The following is a 20,971-nucleotide window of genomic DNA, read 5'->3' on the forward strand; positions in this document are numbered from 1 at the left end:
GGTGGTGGTCACGTGGCGGCAGAACATCGTGCAATTTTGGCACTTGCTCCGGTTACGTCGGTCATCTAATGTGTTGCTTCTCGTGAGGTGCGGTATAGCAGCGGTAGCAGCATAGGAGGCGACCGATCGAGTGTCAATACGTCACTCCCACGTGACTACTTTATGCGTCGGAAGCTAGACACAGTCAGATCCTGAAAAACGAAGCTGTTTGTTGAAGCTTTGCAGTGTGTTTTTTGATGATTTAGAGGCGTATGGTTTTCATTCACAAATTTTCATTCAAAATATAAATGTCACGTCAGTACTAATTTAAAACTTATGCGAACGATACCGGGTGCATTGCGATAAAAGAGGCAGCGTTATCTCGGGTGCTTCTATCTAAATACATGTAAAAGAACTCTTCTTTTCTCGGCAACCACTGCACCAAACTTGACGGGGTTGTCGCAGTTTAAAAAAACTTATAATCCATAGATATATATATATAGTGACTATTTGTGTCGAATTTTTTATTTAGGTCGTCAATTTTTTACTAATAATTGGCAAAAATCACAAATTTTTCGAAAACAAAACTATGAAGCTTACGACACTGTAACTTGGCAATAAGAAATGATATCGCAATTCTGGGAATTGCATCTGATAGCACATCTACAGCGGACAAAATCGATACGTTACACATGAATCTTAAAAAATTTAGCAATATGAAAATGCAGCTTTTGCAGAACATTTGTACACAACGCAACAAATTCACGTAATATATAAACTGACATATCCAATTTGTCCGCTTTTAGTGATCTAATGGATGTCGTTTACAGAACCACGATATCTGCTCTTGATAAAGAGTTACTAATTTGTAAACTTCGTGCTTCTATTTTATCGAACTTTTGAAAATTCTTTCAACAATATTCAAGACCAAGCTCGAAATTTGGAGTCCAACAGGCACTAGAATTGAACTTTTTCTCTCAAATGCTACAAATTTCATTAAAATCGGTCCAGGAGTTATGTTAGAAAAGCGCTTTTGCGTTTTTGTATTTGAACATGTATTTGAATAGGCCGCGTCAGAGCTAAGCCCGAGTTAAAGCTTCCTCTTAAGGCTGGTACCGTATAGGCCCGTGTAAGGGCCGCACCATCAACCTGGCAGCCTAAAATTTGGAAAAACAAATTTTAGGCGCAGCGTTTGGTGCCCCGATGCCGTGCGCGCACATTGGCGAATTTTCGCGCGCTGCGTACTTCCGTGCGCCGCTACTAGATGGCGAGAGCTTCGTGTTGACCTCTCACGCAGTGGTACATCCGGGGATCTGGGGTGTGCACAAATCAAGGCTGCGCCGGTGCCATTTTGAACATAGTTTTGTTCCCGTGTGAGAGCCGTACCTCGTCAAATTGTGTGTGGGGCCGGGGGGGGGGGGGGGGCATTAAAGTGCGGCCCTTACACGAGTCTACACTACTTGCCTACGACGGGGAATCGGCCAGGATTCGCCGTGGAAGCGACGTGCAACATCTTCCCGCGAGCTTGTTGGTAAATAATACCCACATGGAAAAGAACAATTGCTGCAGAGACAACGAAATTGTGAGAATGCTCCTAAAGCGAAGCTTTCTTGTATAGATTTAAGTAAATCTTTGAACCTCGTGCAATTATTATGTTACACGTGTTCAAGTGCAAGCAAGTTTACACGTCCTCACGATATGCGACTTGAATGCACTGAAACGCGCAGGGAGACAAAACGCTGGACGTCTTGGAAATTAAGGAACGACTCGGGAGGACTTGGAAGCGTTCTCCAAGCAAGGGGTTCAAAACATTTGCGGAGACGTGAGTTTTGGTTGGCCTCCCCCTGCCTTGCATGTTCGTATCTCATCGACCATAATTTATTATCAGTGCGATATATGCCTGCACACGACAGGAAGCAAAACATAAAAGGAGAAAATGGTTCATCAGAAAAGAAAACGCCATCTTAGTGCCGTACTGAGTGTACTTTGGAAGGAAAACGTGGAACAAAGATTTAGAGACGATAGATGGGCCCTTCTGGGAATGGGATCTTTAGGGTTATAGAAGTAATTGAAGATTTTTTTATTTGTTTATTTTGTTACCGACAGAGCTTGCAAAGAATTACAGCGGGGGGGGGGGGGGGGGGGATACAATATATTCAAAGTGTGGTAGCGGTTGTCGCGCACCCAAAAATATGGAACGGAATAAATAAATAACGAAAAAAAAGAAGCAGCAATGAACGCGATGAAATAACGTTAGGAATGCGACAATAAATATAAAGGAATCGGAAAAATCAAGGTCATCTGGCAACCTCTTGTCACGACAAAAAAAAAATGAAATCACATCCGAGTAAATCTAATGTTCCCGTACGCATGCATACAAACCTCGAGAAAGGAAAGATGAAAACATTCTCGCGTATCTTAGTCGGACGAAGGACAGCCGTTGCAGGTGTACAGGTGTTCCACAAAGCTGCTTTGAAATGGCAGCCGTCGTCTAATTTATGCTTACATATTGCAAAGAATGCAAATGCGAACCGTTGCTGTCGAGGCACAAAGAAGACTGCGCAGGAGATGGCCTGCATAAGGACATCTGCTGCTGCCGTTATGATGCTGCATAAGAGAATTGTTATTACTTGGCGACCTATCTTTAAGCTTTTTACATGTATTTGTGCTGTGCTGTATGTATCCGTGTTTCTGACAATAAGCCCCAGTTGCTAGAGTCTGCGCTCGTGTCGTGTTTCTTTCTCGTCCCTTGTTTATCGCGCTATCTTTATTCAGTCTGGAAGACTAACTTCGTTTTTCTGTAGTAAACTTCATCAGTGCTTCGTTCTCGACTAGTTCACTTCTTGCCTCTTGTACTGCTTGTCTGTTCGGGTAGTGTCATGTGGGATTCCTGCGCTGCTGCTTTGAACAGAACAAGTGGCGCCGCCGACGGCGCGGAGCGGTACAAATCATTCGTCTCAAAGCAACCTCAAGCACGGCGGAAAGCATGACACTTCGCGGGGACTATACGCCGAATAGCGGGCAGGATTCTAGCGGATTCTACCGCTAGCGGTGGCGGCGCAGGCGAAGTAGCGCATGCGCAGTGGTTCCGGTGCCGCGGAGCACGTTTCGAGCGGCACTCCACTTTCCTCCTCGATGCTTCCGCTGCAACCTCCTCCGCTTTCTTCCTCGCGCTCTCTTCGCTCTCGCCGTCTTTCATCCCCCGCTCCGCGTTCGCTCGGTTACGCCGAGGGACGACGCCCACTCTCTAAAACGTGAGCGCAGCAACAACGACAGTCTAAAGGACTGTGCTCGAAAATCTTCATCGCTGTAACCATTCACAGAAACTTGCCCTCCGCTCCCAATAGAGAGGTCACCGCCTGCATCCTGAATAGATTATAGCATCATACAAAATCCTTGAAGCAGTTTCATTAGCCAGATTCATTCCAGATTATTTGGTGGATTTCTTTTATTACGTCTGAAATAAAAACACTATCAGACATATCACACTACATATTGTTCACCGAGGAGAAATTTCTCTGCACAAAAGGAGGCAGGCTGCACCGTTCGCGAACACAGTATGTAGACTCAGACGAAGCAGGTACCGACCTCCGGAAAATAATTTGCTCGAATCGCCGTAGATGCAAACTTACTAAGCAGCATCAGTCACGAAAAGCGTAGCATTTCTCACTACCTAGGCCCCGTGAAAGAAGGAACACGAAAAGCAGCTGCCGCACAACAGTTATACCCTGCGTCGCCGCTTCGACTGACTCAGCTGAATGTGTGTGTGCGTTTTTTTTTTTCGCTTATTGACGTGAATATCTGCCAGCGAAGATACCTTCGTCACGTAGCACAATGCAATATTTTAAATGTTTGTCAATTTCTATAGGTGGAAATCCGAGCATACGCTGCTTCGCGTTGCGCGGCTATGTGGCTTCCAGGGGCGCTGACGAGACAGTGCTATCGGTGCGGCAGCTTGCGACGGGAATATGCAACCCCTGTTCGCGTGGCGCTGAGCGTTGCTAGGAAATGATGGTGACGTTTATTGGCATCCCTTTTGAAACGTGGTGGGCACAAACTGTCCCTTAGCCTGATTGGTCTAAGTTTCACTACATCTATCGCTGTCTGGCGCTTTACCTATCTTGTCTCGATCTTTACTTTCGTATACCTAAAGCCTCGATCAACTATACTGTACCGTTACCTGTCGCCATCGCACTCGCGCTCACAGACCCGTCCACCACCCACGTCTACAGCGATTCACGCTCGGCCGTCAAAGCCTTTCAGAAAGGAGCCGTTGCAAGCCAAGCACTAGAAATAATCACTAGATCCGCACCGCTACAGCATCACGCCATCTGCTGGTTCCCGGCACACCTCGGAGATATCCGGCACACCTCGGAGATATCGAGGACGCCCCTCCCAATCTCAATGAGATGGCTCACAGGAGCGCGCGAAACCTAACCCTCCGCGACGCCAACTATTCTGGTCGTGACCATCCCAGCGAGAATCGGGACCCTCCCTCCACAAATAACGATATAACGAAGCATTTTTATCTAGACCGCAGAATATACAGCACACCTCACAATAAGCTCACCAGGCCTCAAGCCCTCAGGTTCAGAATGCTTCAAACCAACACGTACCTCACGCAGAACACACTACATCACTACATGCCTGACCTATACACAACATCATATTGCGAAAATTGCCATAGCACACTAGACATATATCACTTGCTCTGGCCGTGTGGTCGCAGCCACGCAAATAAGATTCAAGACTACGCCAGGCTACAGGAAGCATTACGCAGCACGGACCTGGCGGAGCAGCTCTGGGCTGTCCAGCGAGCCCACGATGTGGCCAGGGAGTTACAACTCCCGGTCCCAACGTGGGAGTAGCCCGCTCTATAGGGTCTTGCGCCCCGTAGCTCGCAGGACCTTTCATTAAAGCTATTCCATCCATCCATCCATCCATTACGATGTGTCGAGTAGATACTGGGCTTTGTTTGTGTACAGCACACACGTGCCTCATCCTGTGGTGTGCGTTTGCTCCTGCATGTTTTTGTCCTCAGAAAGCCAGCTCGGGCCTCAGATAGCAAGGCACGTACGTACTCCCATTTTTACCTTATCGTATAGAGTATACCTCCTGATCTTTTGTCTTGCCGTTTTTGTAGACCTTCGTGGTCTTTTATTTCTTTGTTTTTTTCCATCCTGTCAATCGGATTTGCCGTCGCTGGTGTTTCTGAGCAGCAGCGACACCATATACACCAGGCTCACGAGGCCCATGTGCCCATTCCGAGGAATTGGCCAGGAACGCGCATCGGTGAACGTTCGCCAACCGAGCAACGGGAAGCGCAAAATTTTGTTTTACGCTGACGTCACTGTACACGTAGGCGCACGGCGCGTTCCCAGGGAAAGTTCAGCGGTACCGGCTGAACGCTGGAGTGTGGGCTGCGTGGTTGCACCTTTTGCAGCCACAGAATAAAACATTCACAGGGTCTCTTATGTTATCCTTATAAGACGACTTGAAGGCGAAAGTCCAAGTGCCGATGCATTAAACACGGACACGTGACGTACACATCCCCCTTATTTCGCTTAGTCTACATCGTTTAGTCATCCTTCTTAATTCGTTTACTCATCCTCTTAATTAACTTAGTAATACCCCTTAACTAGCTTAGTCCAGTTCGCTCAGCCATTCCTCTTAATTCGCCGAGTCATCCTCTTAATTCAATAAGTCTAGTTCGCTTAGTCATCCTCTTAAATCGCCTAGTGATCATTCTTAATTCTATTGCCTTTAACTCGTCTGAGTCATCCACTTAACTTGCTTAGTCATCTTCGCTTTATCATTCATCTTGCTTATGAGGGTATGAGCCATTGAAGATGATGGTCTTTGTACATTTCGTGTCGTCGACAAGTTTTCGCTTGAGGACTGTGAAGGTCGACTGAACGATGAGACATATAAGGCTTCCGCCCTAATAAACCACTTATTTGCTAAGTGGCAAAGTTTTCTTTCGTTCACAGGTGGAGCACGGCCGGGTTTTTTCCGGAAACGAATTATGACATTAAATGGCGGTTTTGTAGAGCTCGGTCGGGTTTATACAGGGGCAAAGACGAAGACGTGCCGTTCACGTGATCCCGCGTGCTCACGTGACCACGAGGGTGCGCCTGTTTCCTTCGAGAAAGACGGAACGCGATAGAACATGAAGGTCTTCGGCAGAGGTCCGAGCGCCGTCGCCTTGAAGGAGGACGACAACGCCACTAGCCGCAGCCACCTGGGCGGTCCCTCATCCGATGTGCACCTGCCGACGGTGATCACTATCTCAAGTGGCTACCGGGTAAGTGGTCGCACCGAGAACGCTATTGCCGTAGTGTATCAAGTAGTCATCGCTCCGACTCCAGTACGTAATTGGCCAGGAAAAGCACGGTGGCTCACAAGGTGGGTGTAGTGTCGCCGACCCCGACAACGGAGGCGCCAACCGGCGGTGAGAAATCCCCATGCGCGAGCCCGAGCTGAACGGTATTCTCGAGCGATCGCTTTCTGGGGTACGATCAGTTTCGCGAGATTCCGCGTGACTCGGCACCGGACGTGTCGAAGCAGACGGCTGACAGCATTAATTGTGGAACTGCGCGAAGAAAGCGAGCTTGGCGCATGGTGCCAGAAACGTTCTCGGGCCGCCGACGCGTGGTGCCGAGTAATGCGAAATCTCGCGTTACTTATCGTATTCCCGAAAGTCATCGCTCTAGATTACCGCCCCAGGTCACCAATTTTTCGGAGTGTGGCGCATTATAGGCGCCTCTTCGGCTATCCGTCCCTGACTGCCCCAGTCCAGTGACTCAAGGGTACTGCTGCATGAAAAAAAAAATCAAACAAGATGAAACCAAAAAAATGGCCAGGCTTAGCTTGGTTAAGCCAAGAATGCGTTGCATATTGCGCGCGTTGCATATTGCGTGGGCCGTGACGTCACGCGCCCGCGCGGCGCCCCTAGCGGGAGGAGCGGGAGTCAGGTGGTGGCTGCGGCTGCGCGCGACCGCGCGAGTTGGGGCCCAGCTTTTCCTCCGGCTGTCATGACGTCACGTCACGTGGTTGCGCTAAAGGTCAATGGTGGCTGCCCGGCCGCGCCCAAGGGTTGAACTGAGTGATTGCAATATGCAACGCATAAAACTGGCAATAAGTCGAGCACGAATGTTGCACGAGTCAAATTTATTGAAGGAAATTTATTTGGGGATAAATAATTTGGGGCACTTTTAAGATCTTCGCGCTGTAGTTGCAAATAATTTATTCGTGTGGTATATCTACGTACAAACAACCCACAGCAACAGCCCTGCATAAAACACAAAACACACGAATTCGCTCCCGCCAGAACTCGCAGAGATAGCCTGTGCAGGACACTTTGAAACGTATATATTTGACTTTCTGGTTTGCTGCTGCAAGGAGCTGTTTTTGTTTTGTTTTATTACTTGCAAGAATTCATCGCAGTTGTATTTGATATTATGGCGTATAGATAACTCTGCTTTTACCATTGAACTACTTAGCTTGTTTCTTTCGTCGGACCGTGGATTTCTCATCACGCTAGATACCCGTTCCAACGAGCGCGTTGCTACGAGGTGCCGAGAACACGTGCTTGGTGAAAGCCTCCTCACTAAAAGGCATGATAGGGCCTCTCTCGGGAGGCAGAGCGCACTGTAAAGCTCGTCGCCGTTATTATCGAAATTATTCCCGAACAGTTTTCCTGCTTCTAATATGACTGCCATGCGCGCATTCCCAACTCGGCGGAGATATAGAAAAGTGATTTTCTCGAAGTCAAATCATTATTCTAGGTACGATTGTGCTCCGTCATAGATATTCAGGAAATCTTTTCGTGTCTGTTCTCTTTTCTCCGGATGGCTTTCGAAAGCCCAATCGCCTGCTTTAATGCCAAAGTTCCGATCAATTTAATTCTGCTTCCGATCAATACCGGTGTCACATGACCCCTTCTGATCACGATATCAAGCCTGATCCGGATCGAAATGCTCGAGTGCGATTGACTCCCTCGCGCAGCTTGCACAAAGGAGCCAATCACGACCGAGAAATTCGATCCGGATGGGGCTCGATCGCGATCAAAAGTGCGCCGCGTGACATGCGTATAACCAATTCGTTTTTTTTTTTAAATAATTCATGACCGCATACAGGTCAGTTGGTTCTAGACGACTCTTTTCGAGAGCTAGAATAGAGGAACGAAACATAGAGTTAAAAACATCTGAAAGACATTCATACATGGGCAGATTTCGGGGAGAACCGGGAAACCGGCAACGCAGTTGTCGGTTTTCCGGCAACTGGGTTTTCCGGTTCGATGAGGTCGAACGTGCACCCGGCTCCGCGACGAAAAAAAAAAAAGAAAACCGGCTGTGGCGGTGGAAAACCGCTCAGGCAGGCGGCAACGCTAGGTATCCCACACACGTACAGTGTTGTTAGAGCTGTGAAAGATGCCAATACGTTTTAGAGAGTTTTTGTTTATCCGGAAATGTAGGCGTGCAATGGGATGATTGCAAGTGGCACGCCCCTTCGAACAGCAGCGATTTCGACGCCATCTGGCGACGTTGAGTTCAACTAGAACGTACCAAATTTTTATTACGATTATGGTTGCTCCCAGATGTGGCTCCGCGTCCGGGATAGACATGACACGTCTACTGTGGACGTACCAGGACACGGCTGCACCTAGCAGCAGTCTTACTCCAGTCCAGGGTGTCTCGATGCCCAGCGCTGCGAAAAGCGGCGGTGGCATCAAGGCACCCGAACGTATGTATGTATGTATGTATGTGTGTGTGTGTGTGTGTATGTATGTATGTATGCATGTATGGATGTATGTATTGTTACGTTTCGCCTACGACGCGCGGTATAGCCGGCGCGGATGCAACGGACGCCGGGGCTTCGTTCAAAGCGGCGGACATTTTGGCCCGTTCAGCGCCGCCGATACGCCTCCCCGCCAAGCGCGTCCAGGCATGTTTCGATGCCACGTGTCTTCAAGTGTGCGTGTGTGTGTGTGTGTGCATGTTGGTGCCCACGCTTGTCAAAGCGCGGCAGCCGGGGAGAGGAGCTCCCCAAGTTTGAAGCGAGGAGGTCTGACCGGCGCCGGCTTGGCGGATGCGTCACTACACTCGTCTCAACGTGTCTCTCAGCCTGTCCGTGCCCCGCCGTCACGTGGCCTCGTCACGAGGCCTTCCTCTTGCCCTCGACTCCGAGAGTATAAGAGCAGCTGCCCCCGGAGGCCAAGAGAGAGGCTCCGATTTCTTCTGTTGAGTAACGTGCTCTCCCGTCTCTCATTTCGGTCGACCTGACCGGCCGCTCTTTTGCGATGCTAGAATAAACAAGTTGTTCTGTTACCAGTCGACTCATGCTTTGCCGGGACCTTCGGATGCTTCCAGTTGTGCCCTAGGCCGCCAGGCCAACGCTACCCTTGGGGCTTGCGACCCATTTGCAATAACGGGCGTCAGCACTGAGGTTCCAACAACTGGTGGCAGCGGTGGGATCGCGACAACGGAGGCCAGCAGCGAAGATATGCGGTTGAATGTATGCTGAGCAGCACAACGACCATCCGGGAGCAGTGCAACGAGCCCTGTGTGATGACTGGTTGCCTGCAGCGGGACGACTGCGCTGAATTCTTGGCTGCGAGGTTTGGTGAGTGCGGGACTTTCTTCTTCTGAGCTTTGCCAGGCTTTTGTTAGTGTCAGAAACAGAGCTGGTAATTGTGGTTGTCGTTGCTGCCGGGTTAGTTTGCGGCAAGACAATAGAAGGCAGTAGAGAAAGCAGCATTCAGAGCAGCCATGGATTTGAAGTCGTTGCGCAAACCGAAATTGCTGGAGCTTGCAAGAGAGTTGGGTCTGGATGTCTCAGACAAACTCAGAAAACCAGAACTGCTAAGGGCTATTCTTGAGTTAGAAGCTGAGGATGACGAGCTGTCGGAATGCCTTGAGACCATTGAGGACAGGGAGACGGCAAAAAGACAGGAGCGCGAACTTAAAGAGCAAAAAGAGAAACAGGAGCGCGAACTTAAAGAACAGAAAGAGAAAGATGAGCGCGAACGAAAAGAACAGAAAGAAAAAGAAGAGCGTGAACGTAAAGAACAGATAGAACGAGAGCAACAAGAGAAAGAAAGAGAGCGCGACCGTCAACACGCTTTGGAAATGAAGCGTCTCGAGTTAGAGATGGAACGCGCTCGTAATGGAAGTCAGGCACACGGTGCAGGAGAACGAGTATTGTTCAAGATGACTGACCTGATGCGGCCGTTTAAGCTTGGAGAGGACATTGGTTTGTTCCTGGTTAACTTTGAGCGAACGTGCGAGAAGCAGGGGTTCTCTCGGGAAACGTGGCCACAGCGCTTACTCACTTTGTTACCCGGCGAGGCGGCCGACGTAGTCGCTCGCTTGAATAGAGAGGAGGCAGAGGATTTCGACAAAGTGAAATCGAGTCTGCTAAAAAAGTACAGGCTGTCAGCGGAGGCGTTCCGTCGGAAGTTTCGGGAAAATGAGAAAGGTAAAAGTGAGTCATATACAGAGTTTGCCTACAGGCTTATGTCAAACATGCAGGAGTGGCTCAAAGAAGAGAAAGCGTTGGGTGATCACGAGAAAGTTCTGCAGTGTTTCGGGCTGGAACAGTTTTATAGTCGGTTACCTGAGAACGTGCGGTACTGGGTCTTGGATAGGCCAGACGTTAGTACGGTGGCTAGAGCCGCTGAGCTAGCCGAAGAGTTTGTGACGCGTCGGGCTCGTGGAGCTAAGGACGGTCAAAAGGGTGAATTTGGCTCCAAGTTTGAGAGGCCGAAGTTCATGCCCATGAGAGCAAAGGGGGACACACGTAGTTCGGATGCGAGTGAAAGCAGTCCGACCGAACGTAAGGAGACGGCGGCAACCGAAGCCGAACGCAGAAAGCGGTTCGAGACGAGGCAAGCGCGCGTTTGTTATACGTGCCAGAAGCCGGGTCACTTTTCGGCGCAGTGTCCCGAAACAAAAACAAAAGTAGTGTTTTTGTCATTATGCAGCACTGATGATAACATGAAGCTTCTCGAGCCTTACATGCGAGACCTCCTCGTAAACGGGAAAGAGTGCCGAGTGCTTCGTGATTCCGCAGCTACAATGGATGTAGTTCACCCCTCTTACGTAGAACCCGATATGTTCACGGGTGAGTGTGCATGGATCAAGCAAGCCGTGGAAGCTCATAGCGTGTGTCTGCCCGTAGCAAAAGTGCTTATTGAAGGACCTTTCGGATCACTTGAGACGGAGGCCGCAGTGTCATCTATGCTGCCCCCCCCCAGTACCCGTACCTATTTTCGAACAGGTCCGATCACCTCCTGCGCGAGAAGGGGCTTTTGTTTGGTGAGGCTAGCGTTCAGGCCTTAACCAGATCAAAGGTTAGGGAGCTCGCTGCCAAGGCGGTAGTTGCGGGGCCGACGTTGTCGAACGATGAGAAAGGGTCAGAGGCGCAGCGAGCTGATATTCAGAGCACGCCCGAACTGAATAAAATTGAGCCTGTAGCGTTAAAGGCACCAGATACTGGAGAGGAAATTCCCGATGCGGGAAAGTTAGAAGAGCTATCTGCAGATTTGCTCATCGCGCCTACGTCAGACGGACTTAATAGGTTGCTAAAAGTCAGCCGGTCGGCTTTGATAGCCGAGCAAAAGAAGGATGGCAGCCTAGAAAACATACGCTGCATTGTCAAGGAAGGTATCGCCAAGAAAAATGCTCGCTTTGTGGAAAGAGGTGGGGTCCTGTACCGGAAGTATCTAGACCGCAGGGGAGTGGAGTTCGATCAGCTGATCGTGCCTCAATGCTATCGTCAGGATCTGTTGCGCTTGTCGCATGGGGGTTCGTGGTCCGGACACCTAGGAGTTAAGAAAACTAAGGACCGTCTCTTGCAAGAGTACTATTGGCCAGGGTGTTTTCGGGACGCAGACCACTTTGTGAAGACATGTGACACCTGTCAGCGGGTGGGCAAACCAGGGGACAAATCGAGGGCGCCGTTGAAGTTGGTACCTATCATTACGGAGCCTTTTAGACGGCTCGTTATTGATACAGTGGGACCTCTGCCGGTAACAGCCACGGGGTACAGACACATTTTGACTGTGATCTGCCCAGCGACAAAGTTCCCTGAAGCAGTGCCGCTTAAAGAACTCAGCTCAGTTGAGATAGTCAATGCACTACTGTCCATATTTGCGCGAGTTGGTTTTCCTGCGGAAATCCAATCAGATCAGGGCACAGTGTTTACTAGCGCTTTGACGACAGCCTTTCTCGAAAGGTGCGGGGTAAAGCTGTTACACAGCTCAGTGTACCACCCACAGTCGAATTCCGTTGAGAAGCTCCACTCCGTCATGAAGTGCGTGTTGAGAGCATTGTGTTTTGAACAACAAACTGACTGGGAGCTGTGTCTGCCTGGGGTGATGTTTGCATTAAGGACCGCGCCGCATGCGGCTACGGGGTTTTCGCCAGCTGAGCTAGTGCACGGTCGCTCGCTGCGTTCTCCGCTTCGCATGCTTCGAGAAGGATCACTGCCCTCTCCAATGGCTGCAGAGCATCTCTTCCACAAATGGCCGCCTCCTGCGCTGGAGCCTCGCTTTGCAACAATATCCCTTTGAGGTGCGTTACAAAAAGGGGAGTCTCAACGGTAACGCCGATGGCTTAAGTCGAAGCCCCTAACGTAAGAATCAGCCTCAAAGTTATTTCTTACTGATGTTTTTCTTCCTGAGGCAGGATTTTTAACATATTGCTTTTGTGTAGTGTTTCAAAGTGATGACGTGCTTTCTAGTGCAATTTTCCAATTTGTGGACGCGTTCTGAGTGCTGCTAGACTACTGTAAGGAACTAGGCAGTGGTATAAAAGGGGAAAGAGCCTGGCAGGACTTGGTGAGGGTTGTTTCGTGCTTGCTGACTGAGCGGTTGAGTTTCGGCGTAGTTCTAACGCTTGCCGGGAACAAGAACAAAACTGTCAACTCTCCCGAAGTCACTTTGCAGTGTCCTGTGTGAACCTGAACGAGAGAACGAGGCCTTCTCTGTGCGCTGCGCTCAAGAAACGCTGAAGGACGCCCGACTTCGTTTATGAGCATCATCGAGCGACATCCCTCCGGACAGCGGATGCAGTCCCCTGTCCATCGGGATCTCCTTCCCCCGGCGGGGCGGTCTGTTACGTTTCGCCTACGACGCGCGGTATAGCCGGCGCGGATGCAACGGACGCCGGGGCTTCGTTCAAAGCGGCGGACATTTTGGCCCGTTCAGCGCCGCCGATACGCCTCCCCGCCAAGCGCGTCGAGGCATGTTTCGATGCCACGTGTCTTCAAGTGTGCGTGTGTGTGTGTGTGTGTGTGTGTGTGCATGTTGGTGCCCACGCTTGTCAAAGCGCGGCAGCCGGGGAGAGGAGCTCCCCAAGTGTGAAGCGAGGAGGTCTGACCGGCGCCGGCTTGGCGGATGCGTCACTACACTCGTCTCAACGTGTCTCTCAGCCTGTCCGTGCCCCGCCGTCACGTGGCCTCGTCACGAGGCCTTCCTCTTGCCCTCGATTCCGAGAGTATAAGAGCAGCTGCCCCCGGACGCCAAGATAGAGGCTCCGATTTCTTCTGTTGAGTAACGTGCTCTCCCGTCTCTCATTTCGGTCGACCGGACCGGCCGCTCTTTTGCGATGCTAGAATAAACAAGTTGTTCTGTTACCAGTCGACTCATGCTTTGCCGGGACCTTCGGATGCTTCCAGGCCGCCAGGCCAACGCTACCCTTGGGGCTTGCGACCCATTTGCAATAACGGGCGTCAGCACTGAGGTTCCAACAGTATGTATGTATGTATGTTATGAGCGTCCCATTTGGAACGGGGCGGTGGCTTTCGCCACCAAGCTCTTGGTATTTTATTGCCTAATGTCCTATCCATGTTAAAACCCGCCGTGGTTGCTCAGTGGCTATGGTGTTGGACTGCTGAGCACGAGGTCGCGGGATCGAATCCCGGCCTCGGCGGCCGCATTTCGATGGGGGCGAAATGCGAAAATACCAGTGTACAAATTTAGGTGCACGTTAAAGATCCCCAGGTGGTCGAAATTTCCGGAGCCCTCCACTACGGCGTGCCTCATAATCAGAAAGTGGTTTTGGCACGTAAAACCCCATAATTTAATTTTTATCTATGTTAAAAAAGAAGAAAAGGGGAAAAACAAGATGAATTCCCATTACCAAATTTTCTGACAGCTTATTGTGAACTTTGTTTTTGTAAATTTCCCTTTTTGTAGTTTGCCTACTTTTCTTCCACCGATCTTCCAATCGCCTCTTACTGATCTCTACTACGGACATGGTTAATTTCCCCCTGCTCTCGCTGAAACCAAGGAGGCCAGTGGTGCCTAAATTGACCGCTGGGCAGATATCTTCACATTCTAATACAACACGCTCCATCGTTTCCCTGTAGCTTTAAGGCAGCAAGCACATGCTTCTTCTTCGTTCTTATATCTGGCTTTATAGGTGCATGTTCTAAGGCATCCTGACTCGCTCCGTAAAAAATGTGCTTCCCTTTGAGTTATCATAAATTGTTTATTTCCTTATTTCGTTTTTTACTCTTAAGTAGTTACTCATGGCAGGTTTCTTTTCCATTGCCGCCACCCATGAGATTATTTCAGCGTCTCTGACTTTACGCTTGACGTTCTTTGTTGCTGTGTTGCTCACCCTGCAAGCCGCATACTTCCTCGTACGTTTCCTTGCTCTTTACCTACACTGTGAATCAATGTTTTCTCTGTACGAATACTTCAACACTCTCGCAGCCCATTTCCTTTCTTCCATATGCCTCATGTCATTCTTCATAATCAATTTGACTCTGAGCTCCCTTCACTTCAAAACTTGTCCAGCCCTATCACCCTGCACAGTTTCATTTGAAGTCTTCCCGTGAGCGCCCAATGCGATGTGCCCCACTGACCTTTGGTGCCCATCGAGTCCTGCTTGTGCCCCTGATTTTAAGCGAACATCCGCATTTCCAAAAGTAAGTCCTGGAACCATTACACCTGTCCATATACCCCGGAGAACCTCGTACCTATTGTACCCCCATAGCGCTCTGTGCTTCATTATGGCTGCATTTCTCTTCCCCTTTACTGTTATTGTTTTTTTCGGTGTTTCCATATATCTGTTGCGTTCGTTTATCTATATACCAAGGTATATATATTCTCTTACCCGAGGTATTTCCTGGGTCTGTATTGCCACTGTTTTCATTGAATACGGTAACACCTGATTTTCTAACACTAAATTTCAAACATAAATTTTCGCCTACGTGCCCACAGATATTAGCCAGACGTTCTCCGCTCTCTGCGAGCAACCTCTTACGAGAAGTAGACCATGCAGACTTGCGCGTTGGGCCAAGGGACAGCCTGCTGGCTGTTCTTTCTTACGAGCAGCATTAACCATTACAGTGACCAAAGGGGCGCCAATAAGAGAAAGGAAGCGCAGTCGAAGACGGCAGAAATTTAGGTTGGTTGACGAAATGACGAAATTCGCAGGCGCGAGGTTGGAATAAGCTATAGACTCAAGACAGGTGCGATTGGAGATCGCTGGGGAGAGGGCTTGGGTCGTCCTGCAGTGGACATAAGAGTCTGCTAACGATGACGCCGCTGATGGTTACATATTCTGTACGTTTCCCGCCGCACGTGCGAGCAGCACTTCCTGCCGGTCATTACCGGTCCGTTCGCCGCCTTCTCCGAGCTGCGGCGGCGCCACCCGAGCCTGCTTCCGTGCGCCATGTGCATGGCCGTCGCCTGCGTCGGGCTGGCGCTCGCCTCCGTGCTCATCCGCCAGCAGGTGAGGCTGGACGCCGCTCGCCTCGCGACCACGCGCGCCTGCGGCACCGAGGACTGCCGCGAGCAGGCCGCCAGGCTCGCCAGGCGCATCGACGCCGACCGGGAGCCCTGCGACGACCTCTACGCGTACACGTGCGGTGGCGCTGGAGTCGACGCGGCGAGGAAGGAACAGTGAGTGAGCGCCCCCTATATTGACCTTCACCCGCGGCTCAAGCCTTTTCCGTGTCGAGGCTCTTTCGCTTCCAGAGAGCTTGCGGTTGGACTGTTTGTATAGCTGGTACTTCGTACATTTTGAACGGAAACATTAGCCGTTCTAAGTGACATGTGCTATTCTAAGTAATCTTGCTATTTGCCGGGCCGTGGTTTTGCTGTCCGGTCTGTCTTGATGAAGTTGCTTGCACCCTGACACAAGAATATTCATGAAATCACACACAAGCCGTAAAATAACAAGAGAGAAAGAGAGAGAGAGAGAGAAAGACAGAAAGGTTAACTCTCAAGGAAGTTTCGTTCCCTGTAATTAAAGACGGCCAACAGCGGTATTCGACGAATGTTCACGGTTCAAGAACCTCATTATAAAGAACTGACTAATATAACGAACTATTCGCATTTGCTTTCGAAGTTCCCACAGAGAGCTGCGGATTTAAAACGTACGTCGTTTCAACGAAACAAAAAGATATCCTTTACATAGACGGTAACAGACCATTTTTAGTTCAGGATGCAGAGTTACACTGATCATTCTGCATCGTTCATGGTTGTTTTGCGCTCAGTTTTACACAGACGACATTAAGGAAGGACAGGACGTGGACGGACGTAGCACTCCACGTCCTGTCCTTCCTTAATATCGTCTGTGTAAAACTGAGCGCAAGACAACCATGAACGTTCACCAACTAGCCCCCTTCATTGCTTTACATTCTGCATCAATTTTTAGGCCGAAATGAGGCGACCCGGTACGCTCTTTTGTAAGTCGTTCGATTCGGCAGTTCGAAACTACCCCGACTTGAAACCGGCATCTCTGCCGATTGATCCTGTGTATGGATGGATGGATGACCGCCCTCCTCGGATTGCGGCCACCACAGCCGGCGTAGAACACGTGACCTCCAGCTAAGCAGCGCAATTAACGCCATAGGCCCTGGGACAACGCGGCAGATGACCCAGTCAATGTTTCGCATTAAGATATAAGCACCCTCTAATACAGCGCAAGTCAAAATACTCTTTTCTCACGAAAAACGCGACTGGTAAAGCACAGTAGGGAACGGTTTCTCGTGTCTTGCAGGTGACTCGCATGCGCGCAAGGATACTTGCACGTCCCCTCACGCGCGTTATTGGGGCGGCGGCTCTGCTGAATTACCACTTTCTGACCGAGGAAACTAGGGCGCCATTTCCCCATATAGGAATGCACACGGTTTTCTTTCTGTGCAGCCTGTTGACGCCGTACTTGGAAAGTGTGAAGGGCATGATTCAACGCGGCCTGGTACCGGAGGAGCGCAACAGCTCTAGCGCAGCGTACAAGGCCTTCTCCGCCTTCAACGCCTGCCTCTCGAGGCCCACGGGCCTTGGCGTCGTCCAGGCATTCGCGGAGTTCATGAGCGCGCGAAACATACCGTGGCCCCGGAGCCCTCCAAAAGACGCGGATCCATTGGACGTGCTCGTCGACCTGGCCGTCAACTGGAGGGTGCCGCTGCTGTTCGACGTGCGCGTCGTCTACACCAACCTCGACACCCCGCTGGTGGTCGCCGTCGACGAGATGGGCTACGTAACCATGCTGCGCATGGAGCAGCTGTCCGCTTGCGGCGAAAGCGTCGGCGCGTACGACGAAATGCTGCGCAGCGTCGCCGGGTACCTCCGACAAGACGCCTTGCTCTCTGACGAGGAGTGTCTCGAGCTTCGACTGGACGAGACGTCGGTCAGGACCAACGTCACGTTGATCGTCCGGATGGAGGAAGATGAAGAAGAAGGCGACGTGTTCATCACTTCCCTTAACGACAGCTTGCCCTCCTCGAAGATCGGTCGGACCTGGCTGACCCTCTTTCAGCGCCACCTGGGCTTGGACGTGCAGCTGTCGCCCGCGACGAAGCTCCAAGCTCACAGCGAGCGACACTTCTACGAAATCCTCACCCTGTTGGAGACGGTGCCGCGCGAGAGACTGCTTAACGTCATCGGCTGGACGTTCGCCTACTCGTACCTGTGGATCGTGAACCCGGACCTGGACCACTTCCGGCCTGGCAAGGAGTGCGACGTCTTCGACAGACAGGCGGTCTGCTTCCTGACCGTCCAGGAGTCGTTCGGCACGGTCCTGGTGGCGCCGCAGTTCCTCGCGTACTTCCAGCAGGCCGACAGGCAACGACTCTTCAGCATGCTCGACTCAACCACGCAGCTCTTGGTGCGAGCCGTGCGGACTTCGAGGAGCTTGGGAGACGCCACCAAGCGGTGGGCCGTCGAGAAGATCCTGGAGAGGACCCGTCGTCAACTGTGGCCGCCGGAGCCGTTCTTCCACACGCAGCTGCTGGACGAGCTGTACGAGGGGTTTCCAGAGACGACGACGAGCTTCTACGAGTCCTGGCTTGAGTCACGGAGGGCCGTGCGCAGGATGTTGAAGAACAGCTACTACAGCCGCCTGATGACCGGCAACGTGAGGTGGCACGCCGGAGAGGTGCGCTATTCGTACGCGGGGAGCCTGCTCGAAGTCGGCCTCTCGGCTGTGTTCCCGCCGTCCTACTACCGTCACGACACGGACGCGTTGGCCTACAGCGGCCTGGGTTTCCAGCTCGCCAGGGCGCTGGTCAGAGCCGTGGACCAGCGCGGCCGCACCATCGACGCCACCGCGGTCGCGGAGGAGGTGTGGACGCAGGTCGAGAAGTGCCGCCTGGACTCGGCCAACACCAGCCGCGAGAGGGACGCCGTGGCTCGCCTGTTCGCCCTGGAAGTCGCCCTGGCGGCTCTCGGGGAGAACGTCCAGCTGGACCGGCTGGACAGGCTCGGGGGTCTCGAGCGGTTGACGGGTTTGCAGACCTTCTACGTCAACTTCTGCGCCAGCTTTTGCGACCATCCGCGTGGCGCGCAGCTGTGCAACGTAGCGATGAACGCGAGCGGATATGGCGACGTCTTTGACTGCCTAGGTGCGCCGTCGCCCGGTACAGACCGACGGCGGTGTCTCGTCGTTTGAGATGTACTAATCGTTTTGGTGATTCGGATCGGAAATGGGGCAAGCCGCTCAAATAAAAGACAAAATATATCGTGCATAAACCACCGACGATGATTGTCAATATCGGCGAATAGCCGAACGCTTCTAGAACGAACTTTTAAAGGAATGATGCGCTTTAGGATGTATGAATTAATCCGGTGAGGATATTTAGGTAGCGTTTGTTATTTCATTGCTTAATGTCGTAGAGAACGCAGCCATTAACCAGCACATTTGAGGTGGTAGTACAGTGGCTATACAATAAGTGCATTCATCATGTGTGTGTCGTCTGCTGTGGCGTGAGTGCCGACGATGACCTTCCCGCAGCCTCCTCATGGGGAGGCTGCAGGATTGTGCGAAAAGAGGGCTGTCATTCCTGAATGCTCCACCTAAGCATAAGCCGCGATCCTTACTGGGAAGCAGAGTGATGATGATGATGAGGTAGTCAGCCTTGCGTAGGCAGGTAGATTAACAAGAACTTAACATTAAAGGTACGTAAGTAAAGGGTCGACGTCAAGAATGAGTACATTAAATTTTGAATATTAACATTACTGTGATTTTGTGTTTTTGGTCTTTGAATTTCCTAATTTGATAATTTATTGCAGGAGAAATAGCTGTCATAGAAAATGATAAATATTACTAAGGTACTCTCTTTGTGTCGCATAGGCAATTAGCTCAGCAGACGTTCCTGTGGCTGTATCCTAATGCCGTTGCTCCAAGTGAACGTAGAACAGCGCTGCACAAAGGCAGTCCCAGGTTACGAAGCGGAATTCCTAAACATCGTTTTCGCTGAGTAGAAAACAGCCGACGGGATAGTAGAAAGTGATCAATTGATTCCGGCTCATTGCAGAGCAAGCATAAAGTGGATACCGCCAGTAAATGTTAAGTGGTGGTATACGGGAACGGCAGCCTTGTCAATGATACTTCGAATTGCCAGTTAGGACACCATTGTCGGTTCTAAGAATAATTTAGATGGTTAGAATCTGTAGATATTTTACTAATAAGAGGCTTTCTTTTGTCACTCGCCGTGTTTGCTCATTGGCTATGGTGTTGGGCTGCTGAGCACGAGGCCTTGCCTTGCCCACCAACTCGCAGGTCACACAATAACGTTATTTGTTCCTCCTCAAGAACTATTGTCAGGAGTTCGGCCTGAAAAATTTGTGTATAATCTGGCAGGCGAAGTGAATAAGACGAAACGATGGATGGTGAGTAGATACCCACGCCTGCCTTCCCTTCACACGAAGAAGCATCAGTCGCTATTACATTTACTGGGAAATGGGCCAAATAGTCTCGGAACGGGGTTTTCAAATACGTTGAAGGCGAAAGTCCAACTTGCAGACTTGCCACTTGCCGTGTCCACGTACGCAACCGACTTGCTGTCCACCGAATCGAAGCGTTTGATCAGTGCTTGTGCTCTCTTTTCCCTCCTCTGCGTGTTGAATATGGCATGCATGTTACGAGGTGTAGGGGGGGGGGGGGGAGGAATGATTAGATTTTCTCAGCAGTCCAGCGGGATGTTTGTCTTGCCCCGTAGTCCCCTATCTGTTTGCAGGCCTACTATTTCGAGGATAGCTCTGCCCGTGATCGTTCGGCTTAATCTTTCGAGCTGCGAAATTTGACAGCCTCCGCTATTTCGTCCCAGGTATTGCGCACTCCCATAGAGAGGAGCTTCTCCGTGGAGGTGCTAATTGGTAAGCCTAAGGCCCTCTTTATGCACCGTCGAATGAGCGAGTCGAGTTTCCTCCTCTCCTCTTACCCGATGTTCAAGAAAGGCGTGGCTAGAGAAATGATGATTACGTTTATTGCCATCCCCTTTGACACGTGGCGGGAACAAATGATCCCTTAGTCTGATTGATTTAATCAAGTTTCACTACATCTATCACTATCTAGCCTTTCGTCTATCTCGTCTCGATCTTAACTTTCGAATACCGAAAGCCTCGATCAATTATACTCTACCATTACCTACAATTGCAATGACTCCGGTTCTATCAAAGTCTTCCCTGCTTTCCTTCCACCGATACTCTAATCGCCTCTTACTTGTCCCGACTGCTGACCAGGTAATCCTTCCA

The 20,971-nt window shown here is 50.6% G+C and overlaps 1 protein-coding gene across 1 annotated transcript; it reads left to right on the forward strand.

Annotated features, from left to right (window-relative positions):
• The first annotated feature begins 1,450 nt into the window (after positions 1–1,450).
• On the forward strand, positions 1,451–19,450 carry LOC126529468 (neprilysin-1-like). Its single transcript, XM_072289835.1, has 4 exons — positions 1,451–1,801; positions 6,051–6,283; positions 15,585–15,895; positions 17,144–19,450. Exons 2-4 carry the CDS (start codon positions 6,149–6,151, stop codon positions 18,885–18,887), a joined length of 2,190 nt encoding a protein of 729 aa, XP_072145936.1. The 5' UTR covers positions 1,451–1,801; positions 6,051–6,148; the 3' UTR covers positions 18,888–19,450.
• Positions 19,451–20,971: the final 1,521 nt, after the last annotated feature.

This window comes from Dermacentor andersoni, chromosome 8, assembly GCF_023375885.2.
Source record: "Dermacentor andersoni chromosome 8, qqDerAnde1_hic_scaffold, whole genome shotgun sequence".
Taxonomy (NCBI): domain Eukaryota; kingdom Metazoa; phylum Arthropoda; class Arachnida; order Ixodida; family Ixodidae; genus Dermacentor; species Dermacentor andersoni.

Bases quoted from the DNA above. Each gene is read 5' to 3' on its own strand.
- LOC126529468 (XM_072289835.1), top strand. From the start codon at position 6,149: ATGAAGGTCTTCGGCAGAGGTCCGAGCGCCGTCGCCTTGAAGGAGGAC. The intron at 6,284-15,584 runs GTAAGTGGTCGC...ACGTGCGAGCAG, and splicing joins CTATCTCAAGTGGCTACCGG to CACTTCCTGCCGGTCATTAC. The intron at 15,896-17,143 runs GTGAGTGAGCGC...CTTTCTGTGCAG, and splicing joins GACGCGGCGAGGAAGGAACA to CCTGTTGACGCCGTACTTGG.